The 24443-nt window shown below is 34.2% G+C and overlaps 3 protein-coding genes across 6 annotated transcripts in view; 2 read left to right on the top strand and 1 right to left on the bottom strand.

Moving 5' to 3' along the window:
• LOC120636990 overlaps nt 1–24443 on the bottom strand; it is a 350702-nt gene that overhangs the window by 161334 nt on the left and 164925 nt on the right. The window lies entirely within an intron of this gene.
• On the top strand, nt 9258–17039 carry LOC120637005 (chymotrypsin-C-like). Of its 4 annotated transcripts, none has more exons than XM_039908597.1 (8): nt 9258–9365; nt 9789–10058; nt 10920–11102; nt 11907–12120; nt 13450–13559; nt 14241–14408; nt 15881–16037; nt 16684–17039. In XM_039908597.1, exons 2-8 carry the CDS (start codon nt 9795–9797, stop codon nt 16911–16913), a joined length of 1326 nt encoding a protein of 441 aa, XP_039764531.1. In that variant the 5' UTR covers nt 9258–9365; nt 9789–9794; the 3' UTR covers nt 16914–17039. The 4 variants fall into 4 exon arrangements, with proteins under 4 accessions (XP_039764531.1, XP_039764523.1, XP_039764537.1 ...); XM_039908589.1 differs by having other exon boundaries at nt 9258–9440; XM_039908603.1 differs by having other exon boundaries at nt 9275–9309.
• On the top strand, nt 18977–24028 carry LOC120637080 (chymotrypsin-like elastase family member 2A). The gene is made up of 7 exons (XM_039908703.1): nt 18977–19300; nt 19811–19984; nt 20218–20449; nt 20801–20910; nt 21426–21593; nt 22815–22974; nt 23683–24028. The coding sequence occupies exons 1-7, from the start codon at nt 19061–19063 to the stop codon at nt 23901–23903; spliced, it is 1305 nt and encodes a 434-aa protein (XP_039764637.1). The 5' UTR covers nt 18977–19060; the 3' UTR covers nt 23904–24028.

Raw genomic sequence — 24443 nt, 5'->3', positions numbered from 1 at the left:
GACTCATATCGATTCTGATACTTGTAAAAGCATCCTTGTTTCATAGATTGCCCTATTCACAACACAGCACATGGCCATGTCATGGCCTTAAGCGGATCCTCTTTTTTATGCAATACCTACTAGCGTACCCAGCCCGCTTCGCCGGGCTAGATTTTATATATTTAAACAATAAACTTACATGATTAAATTTTTTATTTAAGTCTCATAATATATTAAATCATTTATTTCTCTCCGTATTCATTCTCTTCTATTCTCTTCTCGAGCGAGTGAAGATCATTATCTAAACCCATGTACACCCAACAATAGAATATCATCATAGTAAATAAAAGCTGTATTTGACAGTTTGACAGTTCAAAAATAGGAGTGCTCCGATCGTCACAAAACTTAACAGGATTACTCGCCAGGTCAATCCGGAGATTCCCTGAAAGTTTCATTGAAATCGGTCCAGCCGTTTCAGAGCCTATACGGAACATACCCACACACTTTCTCTTTTATGTATTAGATAGAAGAAAGATAGATACTTGTATTTGTCTTTTCAACAGCGGTGTTGGGACTTCGGCTACACTTTCGAGGACCCGAGTTCGAATCCCAGCACGCAGCTCGAACTTTTGTTTGCTATGTGTGTTTTAAGCAATTCAAATATAACTTGCTTTAACGTTGATGTAATTCATCGTGGGAAAACCTCCATAATATTCTCAAAGGCGTGTGGAGTCCACCAATCCGCACTGGGCCAGCGTGGTGGAACACGTTCCAAACCCTTCTCGTGCTGAGAGGATACCCGTGGGTTGTGGGTAATGGGTTGATGATCATGGCTTGTATTTTACCACCATGCTTATTTCTGCCGCTAAGCAACATTGTTGCAATGCTGTTTTCCAGTCTGAAGGGCAGTGGTGCCGGTGTAATTATAGGCACACGTGGCTTAACACTTACGCCTCAGGTTTATAGGTACAGGGCGGCACGTTGCAGACCGTGATCCCAGAATGCCCTGTGAAGTGTTGCGATGGTAGCGGGCTAACCTATTAGGTAGTATGGTAGTCATACCCAAGTTAATTTAAAAACAGGAATGTAAATAGGGTTAAACTGAGTTAATGTAACTATTCTACTTAAGAAAAGGTTTACGCAGCTCTTTTAAATTGTATTGTTTTTTTTTTAAATAAAGACCTGCCACTATCTATTCTTACGTACTTGTAAAGTTATTGCTTGAAGACGACGATAACCTTTTATTCGTAGTGAAATACCTTTACAACGATATATAGGGATATCCCGCGCCACGGTGAGGCGTGGAGTTATATTGCCTTATAAGGGAGAGTGGCAAATAGTCGGAATAGCTATGCAGACTATTCACAGGCTCTGCATTTGAAAAGCGCTGTCAGATGAAGTGCTTGTCACACTTCTACTAACTGCAGCTTTCAAATGTTATGGCCTATAATTTATACTGACTTTATTCAACGTTTAGTTGTTAGGTCCCACAGTCCTAGTCTGGTACCTAGACCACAAGTTGAAACACTGTGGAGTTTTAGTCAGTATTGGATTGGCCACAGGATAAAATTATATCAGACTTATACCAACTACGAAGACCTGCTAATGATACAGTCAAAGATAATAATAATAATAATAAATATACCTACTACGACAATACACACATCGCCATCTAGCCCCAAAGTAAGCGTAGCTTGTGTTATAGGTAATAAGATGACTGATGAATATTTTTTATGAATACTTTACATAAATACTTAGAATATACATATAAACAGCCAGACACTAAAAAAACACTCATGATCATCACATAAACATTTACTGTTAGTGAATATTGAGCCCACGGCTTGAGAAACTCAAAAAAGCTTGGACTCAGAAAACTGCGCCAATCGGCCGTCAAACATATCTGGAAAGGTTATAGTTTTGCCAATATACTGCTATACTCTTTGCAGCTGTGCGTGGCACAAGCGAATAAGAATGTTATCAAACCTTTCAAACTATAATCATAAAGGCGACTAAGGAAGGAACTTGGATTTTTGAAAAATGAGCAGACTAGCTTATCAAATAGCCTTCTTGCTATCTATATACGGTAAAAGCTTCCAAAAATTGTAAGCTTGTTTATTCTCTCCATATGGTAATCATATAATAACTTTTCTTTAATTGGGGCGTCTAGTTGCTCAGTCCAAGTAATCAACTAATATTCCAAAACTTTTTCTGTTAAATTTGTTCGAATCCACCATTGATAACTATAGCATAAACCCTGTGTATATAGTTACATTGGGAAACTTTATATTGCTAAAAGGCACCCGAAAGTTTGTGATGAAGTTTTGTATTAATAAAGCACCTTGATGCTTACAATCTACCCCTATGCGATTTTAAAAATCCACATCAGCCCTTATTACGCGTTAAAACCAGAAATCAAATAATAACTCAGTGATAAAATAATTCGAGATAAATGTATGATGATTTAAAAGTACCAGTATCTATTATTTATTCATTTAATAGCATAATAGATTCATTGAAAAGTATTCATTAGACTTCGTGTGCGGTTATCGTCAACCGTTAGGCGAAAACGTGGATTGAATTAATTGTTTCCATTTGGATATATAAGGAGGTAGATTCTGTTATTTTCCTGCTACACAACTTGCTGTGAAATATAATAGATTAAAAGGGTTACCTTAACGTGTTACCAACTGGCTAATATAATATTAAAACTAAAAAAAATCCCTTTATCCCTTTCATTTGATAACCATATTGATTTGTCAATATGGATTTTTAAATAATATGTTTTCCGCCATTTTGTAACGTCAATGAAACAAAGCTAAGAGCACTCCCTATTAATTCAACTATTAAATAAAAAAACAAAATCAAAATTGGTTCAACCGCTAGGGAATTACGACACACATACACACACACACACACACAAACAGAGACGTCAAACTTAAAACACCCCGTTTTGCTTCGGGGCTTCAAAAGTATTTTGTCTGTTACTAAGCTCTATTCAGAGCTGCAAGGAGTTCCATCATCCAGCACCGTAGATATTGTCATTTTAATTAACAACGGATAAGCGACCCACTAAAGGACTCGGGTGTGCTCCTAGAATACCCAGGGGATTAGACTACCACGCTGGTCAGGTGTGCATTGGTGGACTTCACACGTCTATGGGAGCATTATGGAGAGCTCTCATGCATGCAGGTTATCTCACTAACATAGCAAGTCATAGGTATCTAATTGCTTAAAACTAAGTCCTGGTGTTCAAGCTCGGCTCCACGAAAGTGAAGCCGACCCATTCGTCAACAGATCCAAGAGCTGACTCTTATTTTGGGCATCGGGAAGACTCAAAGAGGTAATTGACTTTATGGGTTGACGGCTTAAATTTTTTTGTAAATATTTTTCCAAGTAACTTAGTTAATCGTCGTGGAAATAATTTGACGTAACTTATGCTATAGATAAAATGAGACCGTAAAGTTTGCAAAGTTGCCACCACCTACAGTCTCTGTAGTGTTGAAGAAAGTAGCTGGTCGTAAGCAGAACTTAGGACGTACCTATGTACTTTGTAGTAGTAGAGCTATTTGTGACAGAGCTCTGAGAAACTGATGGACACCGGGCGGCATGTTGCAGGACGTGCTCCTTACATGCTCCTATGTAGTGTAGCTCTGTTTATAGGCGATGGTTTGCCACTTACCATCAGGTGGCCCATTTGCTTGATCCATCAGTTATAAAAAAGTCTGATGTCCATTGGTTGAGATGGCGCAGTATTTAATTTGTCTTACTAACGGCCCGTTTCTACTAAACGTTAACTAACCTAGTAGCCTTGATCGGATGCCTAGTGATTTCGGTGATTCATATAGAAAAAACACATTTCACGAACACTTATGTGATAGCTAACGACATAAGGCGCCATATAAATCTAGGACAACGATTCGGCGGATAGTAAAGTTTAGGGGAAACGTAAACTGACACATGACAGATGGAATAAATATTTATTCGTTTTTTTTATAAATTATATATAGTCATACGAAAAATGAAAAATATTATATATTTAACAAACACAAAATACTACCTAATACTATACCTTGTCTGGCAAGAACCATAGACATGTCAGGTTATATGAGTTACCTAGTGAATATCGTTTGGTGAAAGGTAAATATATGCCTAATAATGTTCTTTTTATAGGTGTTACTTACTTAGGCATTCCCTAATCTGTCGTTAGTGAAAAGGGGCATAAATATATAAAGTACATATACTTATCAAGGGCACAAATTTGAATCATCATTCGGAGCCTAATAACGTCCCACGGCATTGGGACAGACCCCATCTCTCAAAGGAGAGACGGTTTTAGAGCGTAGACAAACCACGCTGCTTCCATGCCGGTCAGTGGGCTTTAACGATTATTGTAATAATCATAAGTTAGAAATAATAACCGGGACCGAAAGCTTAACGTGCTCTCCGAGGCACGGGGGTTGACACCATCAATTTTTTAACTCCATGTCGGTACTGAATATCTATAACAGAAAAACATATTACCTAAAAAAATTCGAGATTCGAATCCAGGTCCGCAGTTAAACACGCTAACCACTAGATCAACGAGGCAGTTAATGTAATACTTATTATTATTGTTATATACTTAATTAATTCAATTAAAAAATACCATTAAACGGCCGAGTGGCGCAGTGGGCAGCGACCCTGCTTTTTGAGTCCAAGGTCGTGGGTTCGATTCCCACAACTGGAAAATGTTTGTGTGATGAACATGAATGTTTTTCAGTGTCTGAGTGTTTATCTGTATATTATAAGTATTTATGTGTTAATATACTTTTTTCATAATTATTCATAAAAAAATATTCATCAGCTTTCTTAGTACCCATAACTTACGCTTACTTTGGGGCTAGATGGCGATGTGTGTATTGTCGTAGTATATTTATATATTAGTTATTTATTAAAAAAGTAAAGTAAACTTTTATGTGTAATACATTTCAAATCTTATTTTATTATTATTTTACTGTTTGAATTATCATTACTTTGATACTAATGAATATTATGGCCACCCATCAACAACAGTGCATTAGCACATTGATTAATGATTATAATATACTCTGTTTGACGTTGCTGTAAGCGAAAACAATAATGTTTTTCCTTGAGTAGCAAAATTTTTATTCTTTTCAGAGGTGGGTAAAAATAATAGCCGACGTCGCTAGCACGTTTCCTTAAATTATATTTTCTTAGGAATCTAGGTCCAACTCCTAAGGCTAGAAGTCGTGTACCAGCAGAGATAACTACGGAACCAATATGGACACAGTAATGAGCATTCGTAAACCTTGTGAGGATATTCGTCTGAACATAGCGACCGTAGAGTCGAAATTAGAACTTCACAAATAAAAAAAAATGGCTAAATGCAAGTCAGATTCGCATGTTGAGGGCTTGGAAGACTGGAGTTATAATTATGGTATACGAAAATGAAGACTTTATCTGTCTTAAAATACCGATTCCCGATCAATACCTTACAACAGTCTACTGTCGGACTAAAGACTTCTCCCAGAGGGGGGGTTTGCCCATAATCACCACGCTCGGTAGACAGGTTGGTGATCGCAGTAGTTTCCCTACATCCGGCGATAATTGGACACGGGAATGCAAAATCCAACGCGGAAATTGTGTCAAAAGATACCTGTTTAACTTCGTGCCTAATGATATTGCAGTTCACAGATGAGTGTTGCTTTTTTACTTTATTGCAATCCTTTTAGAATGACAACACAAGTGTGTTCTCATCTGTTTCTTTCTGTTCCGTATATACTTTAAACTTGAAATTTGTACGATACGGAAACTGTTAATTTTAGAATTCAGTATAAGTTTCAGCTTGATACTAAGATACGCTTTATATATATCGCTAGTAGGGACATTAAATGCATTAGTTACTTCACTACTTGTAGCAAAAAAAAGCACATTGAACATTTTCTGAAGTTCTTCAAATAAAGTAATGTTTTATTTATATTTTTATACGATATAAATTTAAATCGTTTAATAAGTTTTTCCTTTTTGTTTTAAATTCAGAATCTCAGAGATTTCAAAGCGCACACCCAAATTTGCAATACTAAGGTTATATAATTATTATAAGTTTTAATTTTAATTAAATGGATGGTTGGAATGGTTACTAAGCTATTGAACAATTATCAAGAAAGCATTACTGTTTTTTTACATTTATGATAAACAGTTCGAAGCTATTCCTCACGTTTCTATGTCCAATTGACAGAGGGCGAGGTCATTCACCCCCGATATCAATATAACCCTAACTGTTAAGGTCCTGGTAATCTTTGAATCTCACACGGAAGTTAACCATTCGTGACTTTAGGGCATTCTGAATGGGATTAATTAGAAATTTATTGCTATTTCACCTGATTGCTACAAGCCCAAGGATAGGTAAATACTATAGCTGAAAATAGGACTTGTAATTTAATAATTAGACATCCCAATTTATTTTTATATTTCATTTTCATATATAAATTAGCAATCTAAGGTTTTACAAAGGGGTTAAGGTTGTTATTCTGTCATTTGTCAATCAAAAATATTGTTACGGTATAACCTAATTATTAACCTAAAAATTGCGTCATTAAGTTAATCAGTAGTGGATTAGGCTGTTAGAAAATATTATGCAAAAGGATTTAACATAAAAATATAGTCACATTCTTAATTATACTTAGTCTCGTTACAGCGCCATCTGTGGAAAAAGCAAAAAACTACTATGAAAGCGCGGGCACCTTAAAAATGGCAATCAACCTTTTACTTTTACCATTTACAGGCACGACTTTATATTAGTTCGTTCTATGTTAGATAGGTGACGCATTTCTCTCGTCCCTACTTTGTCTAAATAGTAGGTACGTATATTATTACACTGTGTTATGTATATATTGATATAATATTTGTACGATAGTAACTCTGTTCGTCTGTTACCATTACATTTTAATGCAATCTTGATAGGAAGGACGCAAAACTCCGCAAAAGTGAAGAGGTGGGTTCAAGAAGGGTTTCGGTTTCGACAAGGGTTTTCAACAAACAATACTTTGTTTGACAGACAAAATACATATATTTAAATAACAAAATCTAATTTTCATGTCAATGGGTACGTTTTTATGAACGTGGAGAAGGGCCAGTCCGGATAGGCAATCTTCAACCATTAAAGATCTTAGCCACGATTTAATTCTGCGCAACGTAGAGAAAGACCTTTCTGCTGTCGCTGCACTGACAGGTAGGTTAGACATAATACATTCAAATGTTCTTATATTGTCACAACGATATGTATCCTTATATTTTGGTATGTCCTGCCTCCACTGCCACGCCTGCCACTTCACCATCCACAGCTGATATTAATTTCCAATGAAACTGGAGTGTTATAAATAATCGGTAGCTAGTTTTTTTACAATTTCACTGTCTTCATTACTACCTAATAGGTTGGGGAAAAAGTCTTTTCGCATTATAGTATGTATGAACTTGTAATAAAATATCTTTGGCTATACTGTTTGCATCTGGCTGTTTTTGGTATCATTAAAACTTTAAATTTTTAAGAAGATAATTCAAAATTCAAATTAGGAAAATATGTGATGTATATGTTATTTGTTTTTCGTACTGTGAAGATGAGTGACTCTTATGTAGAAATTCGATACATTTTAAAATTTTACTACAAAAAATCGATTCCGATTGAAGTTAGGTCTAGCTAGACGTTACGTTGTCGAGAGAATTCAAATTTTCGTTGCGTTCGTGCCCAAACGTTTTCCACCATAAAAAGTTATTATATTATATTAAATCAATAAAATATTGAAGGTTTGTTGTTACATACAATCTGTATGGTGCAAAATATATAAATAAAGTCATTATATTCAATAAGGAAACAAACACATAAATGTATAGGACAGAGTGAGATAGAAAACATTAAACATTTTTATACCTATTCTAGTTACCATGGAAACTAAATAATAAACCTTACATTTATCCTAATAGTTCTGACTTGTACATCCACCTCAATCTAATCTCTCGTAGGCTACTTTTCAGAAGTTACACTTCTGCCGTGTGTGAATAGATTGCATAGGATGTTTTTATTATATCAACGTTTAATTTAAAACAATTTCCTTTATTTATTTCTTTTTTATTACAAGCAAATAGCGAGTGTGCTCCTTTCCGCTTCTATCACTACAACGAAAAAGATGTACGAGATCTGTAACTCATCACGGTTAACACGCACTGTCTGATGACTTTGGTCTTCAGGCACTCAGGCGTTTTGGACGAAAATATGAGACGAAGTATCCCAAACGCTCCATCCAAGCAGCCGATTATATTAACCCACTTGCTACAAACAAACAAAATAAAAAAATCCTTTTTATAACATCATAAGTATAAGAAGCAAGCTGTCCCAGCGAACTTCGTACCGCCTAACAATTTTGTTTTCATGAATACTACATTTTAATACTTTTGATCCTATTCCGGACTAAGAGAAGTCCTAAAAATGAAATATCATTAAAGTTGGTCCAGCCGTTATTGAGTTATAAATGGTGTAACTAACACAACTTTCTTTTATATATATAGATAAAAGTAACAAATGTACTAACACTTGTTACTTGTAAGTATAGATTGAAACGTTGATGCCTATAAACAATTGATAAAAAATAATATGTCACAGCTGGGCACTCTTTAACGGTCAGCGGGGTTATCTATCAATATTATATTGTAGTGTTTGTAGGTATGTAGGTACCTATAACATTCAGTTTACATTAAACTTAGTGAAATTATCTCTAGACCTTTACATAAATTGCTGCTAAGACAAAAATAAGTATAGAGGGAGAAAAAAAATAGGACATTACACGTGGTAGACTGAGACCACAGCTATGGACGAAGATTATTATTATGTTCCGCTAAAGGTCAACGCGCATTGAGTGGTAAACTGCGAGAGCATGCAAGAGGATGATCGGGGTTCTTATCATAAAAACCATTTTCAATGCAAATAAATTGTAAAATCTATACGAATACTGTGAATTTAAAAGTGAGACAGTTTGTTTGTTTGTTATTTATATTTGGCTGAATCAACGCACCAATCTTTGTCAAATTAGATATATATCAAATATCTTATTTATATATATATACTTATACAGTTCCTGCAACCTTTTTCAAAGTGTGTAATTTCGAGGTCAAGCTGCGACCTCTACAAGCAATACTATCTTAGAAACGCACCATTTAAAACTATCTGAATTTGATAAGAATGATCCCTCGGTCGTAATGCGATCGGAGTTTCACGATCTGTCTGCGCTTACCATTTAGAGTGAGCTTAACAGAAACACCTATTTTTGTTACAAAGTAATTTTATCCAATTTTGATAAGAGACTGTGGTTGTGAATTAGTGTTACGACAGTGTAATATATATTCGTTAGCTTTTTGATAGTTCAGTTTCCGTTTCTTCCACTCTTTTACAATAAAGCATTTTCTGGGTATGCTTATAATTTTAGGATTTCTTAGCATAATTTTTGCATCCATTTTTTAAAATTACTTTTAGAAACAGATTGTATTTTTTTAAAAAAAGCTTTTAAAAAATGTCTATTTTTCCACTAAACTTTTTAGGTCATTATCAGATGCAAGTCTAATGCTGAAAACACTGCTAAAAGTTGCTTTTTTGTAGCGAATTCCAAATAACATGGAAATTTGACGAAAGACGACATCAAAAAAGTTACAGTAGCCCCCCCGTCTTTTTGTGGTAGTTTAGTGGTTTTATTGTTTTGCTGTTAAGATTGAGCTGTAGTTAATCAAATCGAAATTTTTATTATTATGGAAAATTCTAGATAAACATGAAGCGGGTGTTACTGATCATTAAGACACTTTTGGTGATTATAAAGTGTGACAATCTCCCGTATGGCATACCTTATGAAGCTCCAATTCTCACTATGTACCCTTGTTTTGACTCGAGAGATGTTCTCGTTTGGTATGACCCTGGTTTACCACCGAAAGAAAGGAATCAATATTACCTGTATTTTTCAAAAGCATATCCTACAAACGTATCTATTAAAGTTAAGTTTAATGCCGATGTGAACGCCATTATGAATTTTAGGACGGTTAGTACAATTTAGTAGATACAGGTTTTTTATGGACTTAACAAGACATAATTTTTGAAACCTAGAAATCGGCACAACCTTTAAACTATTAGGTAGTTTAAATGTAGCGCCATCGTTTTCTAATATAAAAAAGCTATATATCTTTAAAGATATACAAATAACTGAATCAGCACCATAGATTACGATTAGGAATATCATAATATATTTTCGGTTTAAACCAGAACTAATATTATAAATGCGAAAGTGTGTTCATTTGTTTGTCCCTTGATTTTTTGTATAGAGTTACTTGAAAGGACGGAGGGGAACGTCCGCGTTTATAACTTTTTTTTACAAATCACGTGGGAACCATTTGTTTTCCAAGGATAAAAAGTAGAATAGAATAGAATGGATAAACTTTATTTTAACAAAACACAATAGGCAAAACAGAAGGATGGGGTGCTTAGGCGGCCTTATCACTAAAAGTGCTATTTTAAGTAGTATGTTATATTATGTTACTTTTCATCCTTTCAACTACCTCTATGTCAAAAATCCAGCTGACCGGTTGTTTCATAAGGGCGCTAAGCAAGGAGAAGCAAACCCACTTCGCCCCCCCTTTATAATATTATTTAGGATTACTTCAATTAAAAACGTATAAGACAAATTGCCCAAAAAACTAAACTAAGAATAACATTAAAAAAACAAAATTTTATTTTTGCACTGTCACCGATGTCACGAATACATGTTTAAGATATCGTAAATATAAAAAAGGCGCGCAGAATTAGGAACTTCTTTTTGTTGAAATCAGTTCATTGAATAACTGTAGCCATTAAATAAACAAAATTGTTTGAATTATATTGCATATTTTATTATCTTTTATTATAGGAAAATAACACGTCCACAAGCTATTCACTAAGAAATGGTTCCCGAGTAACGCATAAGTATAGGACTTCTAACCCACAGCTAGTACATTACGGCTATAAAATCAAAGGGACTGTTCCCGGAAGAGTTCCATATTTGACCAGTTTAAAAATTAACAATATTGAATTCTGCAACCAACCAAATGTGGTAAGATACTCTGTTTTTTATGTGTTTTGACTTGGCCTTCGGATGTACCTGCCGATGTATTTTTCTACGAGTATATGTATCTCAGATAAAGGAGCTAATTTATTCGATATCTATACTCATACTTATACTATATTATACTAATTACTAAAGTTCTTACACTTCTGCATTTCTCTGTACACCACATAAACATATAAAAAAATAGTAAATAAAAATTTAACGAAAATTGTACAATTTGGCGGCCTTATCGCTACATAGCGATCACTTCCAGGCAACAAATGGCGTAAAACACAGATTAAGAAGAGAGGTAGGTTGTGCATATCAAAAAACATATATTTTTGCATGTATACCTATATAATATATATACCTAAATACTATAGATATATATTTAATAAACTTACAATATTATATATAGATACTGATAAATTAGTATATACCTATACATTAATTATTAGTATCTAAATATAATAATTTATTATGTATATAATATTATATAATATTATATATATATTTAATTATTTATTAGTAATTCATTAAATGTGCAATCATTATTTCATTTATTGTCCATGCTGGACTAAAACATCTCCCAATGGGAGGTTTTTCCCATTATACCCTGAGCAGACGGGTTGTTGATCGCAGTAAATGGTAGTAGTACTGGGGACTAATAGTACCACTACATTCGACATCCGCGGGAAGAGATTAACAGATTCTGATCTCCTATGACTACACGGTACGATATGCGTATTATGTGCATAATACACAAAAGCACAGTTAAAAATGTCTCATTTCATTTTTTCTGTGTTTAAGGGGTTTCTTGATGCATATGTCAGTAATACCTTGGACGCTGATACCCCACTAAATTGTGGTAGACGCAAAGTTGAACACGTTGAATTGATAGTAAATGGTGCCCAAACAAAACCCGGAGATTGGCCCTGGCATACGGCAATATACAAATGGCAATACTCTACCATTAAATACATTTGCGGCGGAAGTCTTATTTCTTCACATTTTGTTTTAACAGGTAAACATAATATAATACTTACTAATATTATAAATGCTAAAGTGTACCTATTTGTTTGTTTTTTTGTCCTTTCTTTACGCGCTGATTTGATTTTTAGCATAGAGCTAGTTAAAAGGACCTACGGAAGAAGCGGGATAGTTAAGTTTATAAACAAAACTTTATCGTCAGGGTATGGAGATGATATAAAATGAAGAAAATCCCCAGTACGAGTTATAAATACTTATGGGTAGGCTTTTTATAACTCTTACAATGCCTATCCTTAAGTTTTTTATAACTCATCTGCATACCCTGTGCATACCCTCTATGCACGCCACTGCGTGTAGGCGATAGTGGTTAGAATGATGGAACAATGATGCCAATTGATTCGTATACTTTTCCAGGACAAAGGTAGAGTGGATGGGTCAGCTCTACTTTTGGACTTGGAATTTATTTTAGAATTTATCTTGTACAATGTCAGGAAGCATCACCAGTATCTCAAAAATATCAAAATAATTAGTATGCATAACGTCCTTTAGACGATTTTCGGTCGCTAACAAACTTCCAACAAACTAACGCCAATAACTTAGTGCTATAATAAAGGTGATCTATTTTTTTAAACTCACCACCACCCTCTTAGCCAAATAACGATTCACTGCTAGGCACAGGTCATCTTTTTCTAAAACAGTTGGTTTTGAGATAGTTAAGACTCTGCTCCAATACAGGTTGGTTGTCTTTAACGACTATTATCACACGTTAGATATAATAGTATTTATAATTATTTTTAAACAAAAAAAACCGTGATAACTTTGAAATTAAATGTCCGATTGGAATGAATTAAAAAGTATTATAACGGTACTTTAATCATGTAGTACATATTTTTTATGTATCATCAATACTTTTCTCAGCGCACGCCAAATAATGAACTTTATATGGAAACATTTTTCACTTTGGGTTACATTATTGTTGATTTTTTATTAACAGCTCGACAGATTTCGATAAAACTTAAATGGGACCACCTGGAAAGAATGCCCTTTAAAACTTAAAGAACTTTTCAAATTGGTTCAGAAGTCTTCGAGTAATCGTGTTACATACATAAAAAGAAAGATTCCGACGAATTGAGAACCTCCTTCTTTTTGAAGTCGGTTAAAAAACCGGGACCGATGGCTTATTGTGCCCTCCGAGGGTGCACGAGGCATACACAGAATTCAGTGACAGAAAACGCTAATACCTAACAATTTATGTCCTGATCCGGGATTGCCGGACCTAGTGTCCATAGTTAAACATACTAACCACTAGACTAACGAGGCAGTATATTTTTTTAAACTGGATATTTATGTATGTTATACACAGCTGCTCACTGCGCTAGTGTGAGAGGAGTCCCAGTTTTGGCTGAAATTCTTAGTGTGGTTCTTGGGAAATACAATTTGATCGGAGGCGATATAGGATCTGAAGAGAGAGAAGTATGTATTTTTTTTAAAACCTGTTCTTTTTCTTGTTGATATTTTATTTCTTAATTCTTATACAAGTTAGCCTTGTCTGCAATCTCACCTGATATAGTCTAATATAGCAGCCGGTCAACCTGTTAGGGTTATTGCAGTTATAAGCATCGGTTTCAAATTTCAAATTCTAATTCAAAATTTCTTTATCTATGTAAGCCTATCAAAGGTACTTATAAAGCGTTCATGCATATATGTTTACATAATTGGAAGGGGATGGTGATAACTTCGTTCACCAACTAAAACCTAAAGCTACGAGGGTTCCAAACGCGCCCTGGTCTAAGAAGAGCCCACAAGAAACTTACCTACATATTAATACTTACGTTTCTACGCTACATCGTCGTTCTGTAATTCTAAGCTTGATGGCACGTCTTTGATGGTAACGGTGCTTAGTACCACCGGACGACGATTTATGTAGGTTTACTGAAATATTACAGTTAAGCACTAAAGTTATCCTCTTAACTTACTATCTTCTAAAGAGAACAAAAAGTATGCTAAATAATTTTTTAATGTTTAGCATTCAGTTTTCCTCTGACACGGTGTCAGAAATCTTCTTAATGGGCAACAAGTAGTAAATTTATTGATATGAATATCAATCCCATAAAATAAATTTTAAAATATTAAATTTTTTTTTTTTTTTTTTAGGTACACAGAATTATTATTCATGAAAAATTTCAATTTCGTTATTTACATAACGACATTGCTCTGTTGAAGCTGAAGACTGAGGTTGTTTTTACTGACTATATTCAACCAGCTTGTTTGTGGTATAGCAAAGCTAGTGAAAAGTTACTAACCAATGAAATATTAGGAACCGTAAGTAATAAATACTGTAAATATACACAATAGCTTTATAGAAACAGTGACACAAAATGATAAATACTTTCAAGATTAAAAAAAAAATACTTTGAATATGAGAGCTGAAGAAGCCACACTGCTCTATGAAATAAAAAGGGGCTAGCCACCACCAGCTATCCCAGATAGCACAATCGAAATAAAGATAAGCACATTCCAACTTCCACATCCAGTTGTGAGAGTCTACATCACATACTGTACGGCATACTAACTACAGCAGAGCAAGCATACCAGACGGTAACGGTAGTAACATCTAAGGAAAGGTTGTTGCGGCTGTATCCTAATAGAAATAAGGACACGGGTAGTAGTATTTTTCTATGAACTTGAAGAAGTATGGCTAAGTTTTTCAAGTCTTCTAAGAGTTTTAATGAGCTTAAAATAATAAGCGACTTACGTTCAGCCCTACAGTGTATTCAGAACCCAGATAATATTCGAAATTTACGAATAGCAAATAGCATTCGAAATCCAGAAAACCATTCAGGAACATAAAGCCTCAGGAGGCGAGATAAGAATGTTTTGGATAAATAGCAGAATAGAGTACGCATGCTGGCAATTAAATATCAGAGATGAGATAGCAAAGTAAGCAGCACTAACAAAATAGTCTAGACCTGTGTACGATGCACTGCTGGTCTCAGCGAAGTGGTTCCTACGACAGGACACACTAATCAAATGGCAAATATGAGTTAAATACGGCACAAATCTACAAGGCGGTGTCTTTAGAAAATTCTTTCGAGATCTCCGTCGGCTCCTAAATTATCAAGAAGTTAAACTTAAATAACAAACTCGCGCAACTTTTAACGGGACACAGCTTCGGCGAAAATCTAACAGATTTAAGTACGAAGATAGTTCTTTCTGTAATCTTGGTGGAAGTAGCCCAGAATCTGTTTTACATGGGATATGTCAATGCCCAAAGTTTTGTTTTGAAAGGGCAAAAGTGGAATGCGCGAAAAGTGGAATTTGACCTGCGATTTAGTAGAAAATAATCTTAATGAGATTTTTGGAGAATGATAAGTGTAGAAATGCATTGAAAATAATACGAGCTGCTAATATACTTAATAAATAGTATTTTATAGTGGAAATAATATAATATAAAGTAATAAGTTGTGTAGAAATTCTATTAATTGCTACACTAATTATTACTACGAAAATAATTATTATCCAATATGATGATCGAAAACGCATGAGTAATTCTATATGTATAAAAATAACTAATATAACTAAGATGAATGTAAAAGCATTAAATATTATATATATATATTTATTAATAAGTAAAATAATATATTGAAACAGAGTAAACACAACGCAGGAAAAAAAGACAGTAATGCTCGTGACAGAAATAAGCATTGCGTTGGTACTTCTCCGGACGAGCCTTGTCTAAAAAAGCTCTGCTACAAGGTACTGAGTTAGTAATATATAGTTCTTATTTATTAAAGGTTGTAGGCTGGGGATTTGACAACACTGATACATTATCACGTACAATGAAACAAACACAGATGCCCATGGTGGAACATAGTGTTTGCATGTCAAGTAATCCAAACTTCTATACTTCCATTCTGAACAATCAGAAATTCTGCGCGGGTTACCGCAATCGTAAGAAATCTTCTTTTAAATATGATAGCTATAAGAGATAAGTAATTTTAACGACCCAAAGTAAATTAATAATATTTTTTTATTAATTCAAATACAAGCTAGCCTAAAAATGATGCTGTCTACGATGGTAGCGGGCTTACTTTTTAGGCGTATGGCAGTATTATAAACGACAAGGTTGCTTCGAATCAATCGCCAGACTGCTGCGACTGCGCCAGAGAGGTCGTTAAAATATTGATAGGGAGTTCTAAATACCACGGTCTTGCGTCCAGTGCTCCCCGCGACCCGCTTGACAGCATCTGTCCACCTCGTCGGGGGTCTACAAACGCTGCTTTTACCGGTGCGAGGTCCCCATTATAGCACCTGGGGACGCCAGCGTCATCGGGTCGCGACTCGTTGAGCTGTAGTCGAAACTCTGGTCATATACGGATTTCCTCATTTCTGAATTGATCGTGTAGAGATACTCCGAGCATGGCTTTCCACATTGCTCGCTGTAAGACGCTGATCCTTCTTAAGAACCATACTCAGCGACCACGTTTCGCAGCCACAAACTATAAGTCATTAGCAACACGCACTGTTCGAAGACTTTGGTCTTTAGGTTTTAGTCAAAATAATGCTTGAGAGTAATACTATTTTTTAATTATGACAGATACGTCGGCCTGTAATGGAGACAGTGGCAGTGCTTTCCAAGTCTTTGTTCCGGATTCGGCACAACAAAATGTAGACACGCGCCGTCCTGGTACTTGGCTCGTCAGAGGAATAGTATCTCTGACAGTGTCCCGTGAGGACGCCCCTATATGTGATCCCGATCAATACGTGGTATATACAGACGTTGCCGAGTACCTCACTTGGATTAAAAATAATTTGAATGACGATTAAACTTATATTGATTATGCATGAGCCAAGATTTGATTGTCTACAAAATTTAAATTTTAAGGTTAGCTGGTAGAGATCTCACCTACGCGTTAAGGCTTTATTCTATATCCTACTTCATTCTGCTATTCTTTTATATTCTATTATTTAGTTGTGGTGTACTAATCAATAGTATTATAGTTATCATATATGCTGGTGACTATATTTTGATCCATAAATAAGTAAGCATTTTTTTGTTGACTAATGTTTGTTGAAAGACTACATAAAAACAATTTTATTCGTGCATTATTACAAAACAAGTGAAAAAGTTAAGGAGTTAATTCGGTAGGATTTGATTTGAATGAATCCGATTCAGTTTCAAGCGAGGATCTACTTGAGTTTAGAAAGTTAGACCTATCTTACTTAGCTACTTATCTAGTATTGGAGTGGTATAGTTATTCTATTTATATTTAACTTATAATCTTGTCAGTGCATAAGTTCTCATCCAACGGGCTTCCTACATAACATTCCATTACTAGTATTATAAAGAGGAAATTTGTTTTTGTTTGTATATTTGTTGGTTTGCGTGCGTGCGCTGAGAAAACTATTGATGAAACATATAGGTTATATACAACATGATTAAAGCACCTATTTTATATTTCATACAAAATAATCCCCGGGAAAACTGACGGGTCCCACGGCATTTGTAACAAAAATCGCAATTAACGCGAACGAAGTCGCCTGCAGCTACAGCTAGTATAAAATATTGTTTATGCTAAACTTATTGGTTTTTGTAAAGTTTGCCTAGCGCTGTGCATGCCTTCCAAAATACTTTTTAAAAACTTGTTTGTAAATTTGCATGCTTCAAGGTGTAATAAATATAATACGAGTATGTTATTATATTATAACCCTAAAAAGATGTCTAGGCATTAACCGAGTTCGGTCTTGCTAATTTCTGTAACATTGTCAGCGCGTGGGGTCTTTGAAAGCCTCTTTTGTTGTTATATAAAAACATGTCCTGGATTGAACACAAGCGTAATGTCTCCAGAACAGATTAAAGAAAAAAAAACTATCCATCATCTGACTGCGGTGGCCAGACTGTTTTGGTCACATTGCTAAGAAAACGCCAGCAGCATATAAAAGCTTATTATCACTTTTTTATGATCGAGGGAAAGATTCCCTGCTGCTGCTAGAGAAGCAGCCGACGCACCCTTTTGTGGTCCCATGGGAGCCACGATCCTTAAAGTCGAGGGAACGATGCGATAAGAAGGAAAAGAAGGTATATATACCTGTTGCTGTAAACACCTTGTAGCTCCTTCCAATGAAAGCATGACAAGTAGACTACTACTTTACATGTTTCATTGGAAATTGGCAGTGCCCAAACCTGTGTCGAGCTCATAAATCCTTTGATCTCGGTTATTATTACTTAAGAGGTGATAATAATCGACGAAGCCCGACTATCCGCATCGGAGCAGAATAGTAGATCAATGCTCTAGGCGGATAATAATTATGATTGTTATAATTTTTCTATATATTAATTTATCAATTGTTTGGTATGTTAATTCTTTAATACACCTTGTTAAAGAAGTAACATGTTATAGTACCTACCCATCTTTTTATTTCGCAACAGTATTGATAACAAACGAATTTAGTAATATTTTAATTACTTTAATATATTTTTATTCCTTCATCAATTAATTAACATTATAAACATTTTTTTAAAGGCATGGTAGCATATTAGTTATAACTTCAGCCCTACTGTCGTCCGATTGTTCAGTTTCATAAAATAAAAATTTGCTCATAATAATTTGTCTGACCCTGGCTTAAAGACCTGATGCGAGCAATCTTGAGTTATCTTATTTAAATAAAAAAAATATTAAAACACTGAATAACTGATATTTGCGTCATCATTCCAATAGAAACATGAAACGTGTATTTAGTTAAGTGTGTGACTGGCAAGGTATTGTGAACTTGATATTGCTGGTGTTCAGAAGTGTCCAAGGCAAGTAAAACATCTATTGTTTTTGTTTTGAAGTAGGTTTGCTAATATTTAAATAATTTACCTTATGTTTCTATTTATAGATTAACAACGTTTTTTGATAAAATTACGCTACGCAATATTATAATTAGAGAATTGCAAAAACTCATTGATTTAATGATCGAAAGTGTGAACTATGAAGTATTCAATATTTCTGTGTGTGATTGCTATTGTGGCCACGAATCAGCAAAAGTCCATATTAATTAATCCAGCAGTCTCCTATACTCCTTGTATTGGTGATTATGATATTAACATTAATTATGAACCTGGATTACCTCCGGATGAAGAAAATAAATACCAACTTAGTATAAGCAAAGAGTTTCCATTGCATACTAATATAGTAATCACATTTGATACTGATGCAAGCATTACGCTGGTAAGAATAACTTTTTCTAGCTACTCTTTATTATGTATGATGTTTACATTCTAACTTATCAATTGTATTCACCTTTACAAAACCTAGTCAAATATCGTTGAGAAATACATTAAAATCAGTTTTTCTTCTAATATTGAAATATTTGAAGATTTGGAAGCCCATTGAAGTATCTCACACAAAAACCACTCTTTCTCAAATGTCAGCCATATCCAGTAAGCAAAATCAAATATCAATAGATTATGTAATATAAATAATAGTCACATCCTTATTAATATTAAAAAATCCAGCAAATATACTTATATTTTCACAAAGCAGCAGTTAGACGTGATTTTTGAAATATTGTAAGTGAGATTACAAATACTTTTAACATATTAAATCAACGATATAGAGTGACATGAACTTCTTTTATCCACAATCCAGCCTAACAAAGATGAGCAAAAGCTAGTATATAATAAATAAATATTTTTAGCTTTTAATCTTTTAAATTAATGTAATAATGGTTTATTTCAGAATGATAAAAGCTTTGCAAGGATTTCTCTCAACCCTGATAATTCCTTTACTATACGATTTTTTAAATCGAACGATGGCATTCGCTTGACTGTGAAGGGGCTTACACTGGGCATAGTTCCCTATATAACTAGCCTTACTATAAATTCTCAGGAATATTGCACCCAGCCGTATTTGGTAAGTCAAATGTGTTGGTTCACTTAACACTGGTATCACTTAAGAATCATAGCATTTTTCCTGTAGGTATATGATTCAATTGTATCGATTTAAAATTTGGTCTCTTTCTAAAGTGTAATTAATCATCAGAAAAAATTAAGCGACGGAAGTTGCAAGGAAGTAAAAATAGAAATAAGTTAAGAGTACACAAGTAACAAATAAAATGTAAATTACTATCAAAATTAATATTACAGGGATACCTAGACACATACATACAAGGATACCTAGATACGGCAGAAAGTCCAGATCGGAAACCACAAGGAAACTGTGGAAGACGGCAAGTAACGCACACAGAGTTGATTGTCAATGGAGCCATGACAAAGCCAGGAGACTGGCCTTGGCATGTAGCGCTGTACAAAATTGACGTTTCTACTATAAAGTACATTTGTGGTGGAACACTTATTTCCAAGAATTATGTGTTAACCGGTTTGTATCCATAATATTTTTAGAAGTTACAAGAACAATGTAGATGATACAGTCTATAGGCGAAGACTGTGTCTAAGCATCCAGAAAAGAAAGTCTATAGGAAATAATATAATATGACGCGTACTACAAACTATAATGTGTGCCATTTCACTTACGAGTTAGATATGCAAATAAAACTCACCGCACAAATCCTTTTAAATACATTATCTTTCTATGAGGTTGTCTATTCCACAAAGCCCAATAGCAAAGAGTTATTTCCTTAAAATTCGTGTTGTTGTACTTTTTACTCGATAAACAAAGTAAATTTGTCTAAACGGAGTGGTAAAGACTTTAATTTCAGTTTTTTTTAAGCTGCACACTGTATTACATTAAGAGGTGTTCCTGTACTGCCAGAGTCTCTGAGTGCGGTCCTTGGGAAATTCAATCTCATTGGAGGAGACACTGATTCCCAGGAAAGAGAAGTAAGTTTATATTAATTATATGATTGTTATTACAATAGCTGTTCTTGCTTAAATATTTAATACTCATCGTCAATTAGTGCACCATACTACTGCCAAAGGAAGCTGAAAATGAAAATGATCCTGTAAAGAATATTATGAATAAGCCGCTGTGGACGTCTACTGTTAGACTAATGCCCGTTTTTCCTAATCTAGGAATCGCCTTAATCGGATTATTTTTTTCACGAACTCCCTTGTGATGTCTAACGACATCAGGCGTCTAAATGTATGACACCGATTCGGCGAATCGTAGTTTTGGGGACTCGTAAACTGACACTTGACAGATGAAAAACATATAAATTCGGTTTTTTAATAACCTCCATTAAATTTAAATCCATACAAAAGCATGCCACTACTGCCTTTTCAACAGCACTGATGATGTGAGATTTTATGTGATGGTTCAATGGAATATCTTTTATTAATTGTTATGCATGTTTACAAAACTTATAAATATATATATTATATCTTAAATTTTTCAGGTATTCAGTTTAATTGTTCATAACGAATTTGACCATCGACGTTTGGAGAATGATATAGGTTTACTAAAACTAAAATCAGAAGCAGTATTTAGTGATTACATACAACCAGCCTGTCTATGGTATCCAAAAGCCGTTGATAAACTACCAAGTACAGAGATTTTTGGAACAGTGAGTTTTAATCTAAAAATTAATAAGTATGAAAAATAGCAGTACCTACTTAGTATCTCGAAGTAAATAGTTTCAATATACTTAGTAGATGAACAATATAAAAAAAATATATAAGTAAATATAATATGTACAATATAAAAAGTAGATAAAGCTCTATTTAGGTAAGATCCACGAACGTAGTTTGTGCGGTAAAATAACCTGTTACCATCTTTTTAGTTTTATTTAATCACATAACTACTATTAGCATAAATATTGCATAAATTAAAAATCTAAAACCTTCGGCTTTCAACGTAGTGTACACACATACACACACACAATACCGTACTACCTAATAGTCTTAATAAACCCCAAAGGTTGAATTTTTAACCCCGAATGGATAAGATAAATTGTGAGGTACAATTTTTAAACAAATTGTACCTCACAATTTAAAACTAAAACACAGACACGACGATACATGGATTTATAAGCAATGCAAAACACTCACAGTAAAACAAAAAATTAAATTACAATTACTCATCGAGAACTTTTTGAAATATAATGAAAACAATACGTATAAGCCGGCAATAATAACCAGAAGAATACATGAAAAAAAAATAAACCTTACAGGAGCGAATAATGATTACGGCAAGAGAACCACTAAATATATGCTACCTAGATTAATAAATGAACTACCCCTAACGTTGAGAAATTCAGTGACGGAGAGTAATGTAAAATGCATTCTAAACAAATATTACCATGAAATAAATCTAACTTAAAACCTTTAAACATAGTAATATTGGAACACCTATATAACGTATGCATTCGGGGCAGCGCCAAACCGGTCGCTCGTATCTACTGAGCGACGCGATGGCTCGCAGTACAGAATTACCTACACTGGATTTATTAGTGTACTACCTGCTGTATACTGTATTGCTTTTTAATGGTTAATATATGATATTGTATATATTTAAACTGTGTGTTAATATTTAAAATGTGCAGCGTCCAAATAAACTCATGTGAGTTTCTTGATGCGAAGAATAATAATTTTAGTAGTTTGTGTAATAAAAAAATAAAAAAATAAATAAATTACCTATTTGTTAGGATAGTAACATATTATAATACGAAATCAAGGTTTTTGTTCGTATGCTAGTGTGAAAACTGCAATGCGACACACAAACTTAAAATCACAAAAAGCAAAACAAGTGATGATACATGTTATTTTAACGTTTAATCGTCTTTCAGATCGTAGGATGGGGATTCGAGAATACTGACGCCTTAGCACCACAGCTGCGAAAAGCTAAAATGCCAATAATATCAGAGAGCACATGTATTAAGAGCAATCCTGTCTTCTACTCTAAACTTCTTACGAACAACAAAAAATTCTGTGCGGGCTATCGTAATGGTAAATTTTATTTTTTACAGAGAATTGTGGTTCTCATTTCATCAGCCTTAGTTCATTTTAAACACCTTGGAACAAAAAGTACCAACCTGTAACAATACATTAACATTTTCGGTTTAAGTAATAATCATCTATGAAACTTTTTCACGCTTCAATTTAACTGTATTTGTCATAATTATCTGAATGTGGGCACACGTGTACTTGTAATCGGTTAATTATATTATCTGTTAATTTTATATCTTTTATTATCATTATTATCTTCTAAGAGCACTGGCTCACTAAGAAGCCCTTGTCAGAAAAAATACTGATACCAGGGATGATCTGTTGTAATAAAGGTCGTTGGTTAGCATTACCAGCCCGGAGTTAGGATGTCGGTTGTCATCAGCCCGTACCTCGGAGAGCATGTTGATTTGAGGGGTAAAAGTTATCACCTGGATTATATCAAGCTACGATACTTACCTACTATACTATAATACAAAATTAATATAACATAAAATTCCGTTCAGCCTTACAAATTAGGATATTCATAGAGTTTATACTTTCACCTCAGGAGTCGTGCATGATTCCGCGATATAAAGAGGCTTATGGCCGTTTGCGTTGTTGCAGTGGGATCGAAGGATAAAGGAACACTTTCCATTTATAATATTAACAGTAAGATATTAGCAGTCATTTTGAGGTCGATATATTTCAAATATGTCAATAATTTTACAGGAACTTCAGCATGCAATGGCGATAGCGGAAGCGCTTTCCAAGTTTTCCTTCCAGATACAGCAAGGGATGACAATCCAGACGCTGTTGGATCTTGGTACGTAAGAGGAATCGTGTCTGTCACGTTGTCAAGAATAGACGTTGCTTTATGCAATCCAGATGAATACGTTGTTTTCACTGACGTTGAAAAGTACAAACCTTGGATCGATAACTATATCACGTGAAATTAAATACCAACCATTATTATTTATTTCTCACGTAAATAAATAATATTTTTATAAGCGAATTTGTTTTTTAATTTAGTTTTTAACTGGAAGATTTTTTCTTCTATGTGTAAAATATATTTTTAGGAGTAACGCACAGCAAGGACTAGCAAAAAAAAATCGAAGCCGCTTGTGCCAAAGGGCTAACTTATAGCTCAATTAACGAAAATAAATTCTTGAAAGGACACCATCAAAATCATTCCTATCCGTGCAACACTTTAGTGCACAGCGCTAGGCATGTTTCCATAACATATCAAGAATCTGTTTAATTTTTTTTAATTTGCTTATTAAACTCCTGTTTAATTATTTACAGCATAGATATATACACGGAATCACAATGAAAAGCTAATCAATTTAAGCTAAATAAATAATTAAAACACGCATCGACAAATACGACACACACATACGACAATAGACACATCGCCATCAAGCCCCAAAGTAAGATTAGCTTATGGTATGGGTACTAAGATGACTGATGAATATTTTTATGAAAAATATACA

Source organism: Pararge aegeria, chromosome 1, assembly GCF_905163445.1.
Source record: "Pararge aegeria chromosome 1, ilParAegt1.1, whole genome shotgun sequence".
Taxonomy (NCBI): domain Eukaryota; kingdom Metazoa; phylum Arthropoda; class Insecta; order Lepidoptera; family Nymphalidae; genus Pararge; species Pararge aegeria.
The sequence above is the reverse complement of the archived record's forward strand: the minus strand, read 5'-3'. Positions and strand labels throughout refer to the sequence as shown.

Bases quoted from the DNA above. Each gene is read 5' to 3' on its own strand.
- LOC120637005 (XM_039908597.1), top strand. From the start codon at position 9,795: ATGAAGCGGGTGTTACTGATCATTAAGACACTTTTGGTGATTATAAAG. The intron at 10,059-10,919 runs GTTAGTACAATT...CTTTTATTATAG, and splicing joins CCATTATGAATTTTAGGACG to GAAAATAACACGTCCACAAG. The intron at 12,121-13,449 runs GTAAACATAATA...TGTTATACACAG, and splicing joins TTCACATTTTGTTTTAACAG to CTGCTCACTGCGCTAGTGTG.
- LOC120637080 (XM_039908703.1), top strand. From the start codon at position 19,061: ATGAAGTATTCAATATTTCTGTGTGTGATTGCTATTGTGGCCACGAAT. The intron at 21,594-22,814 runs GTGAGTTTTAAT...ATCGTCTTTCAG, and splicing joins GTACAGAGATTTTTGGAACA to ATCGTAGGATGGGGATTCGA. The intron at 22,975-23,682 runs GTAAATTTTATT...ATAATTTTACAG, and splicing joins CTGTGCGGGCTATCGTAATG to GAACTTCAGCATGCAATGGC.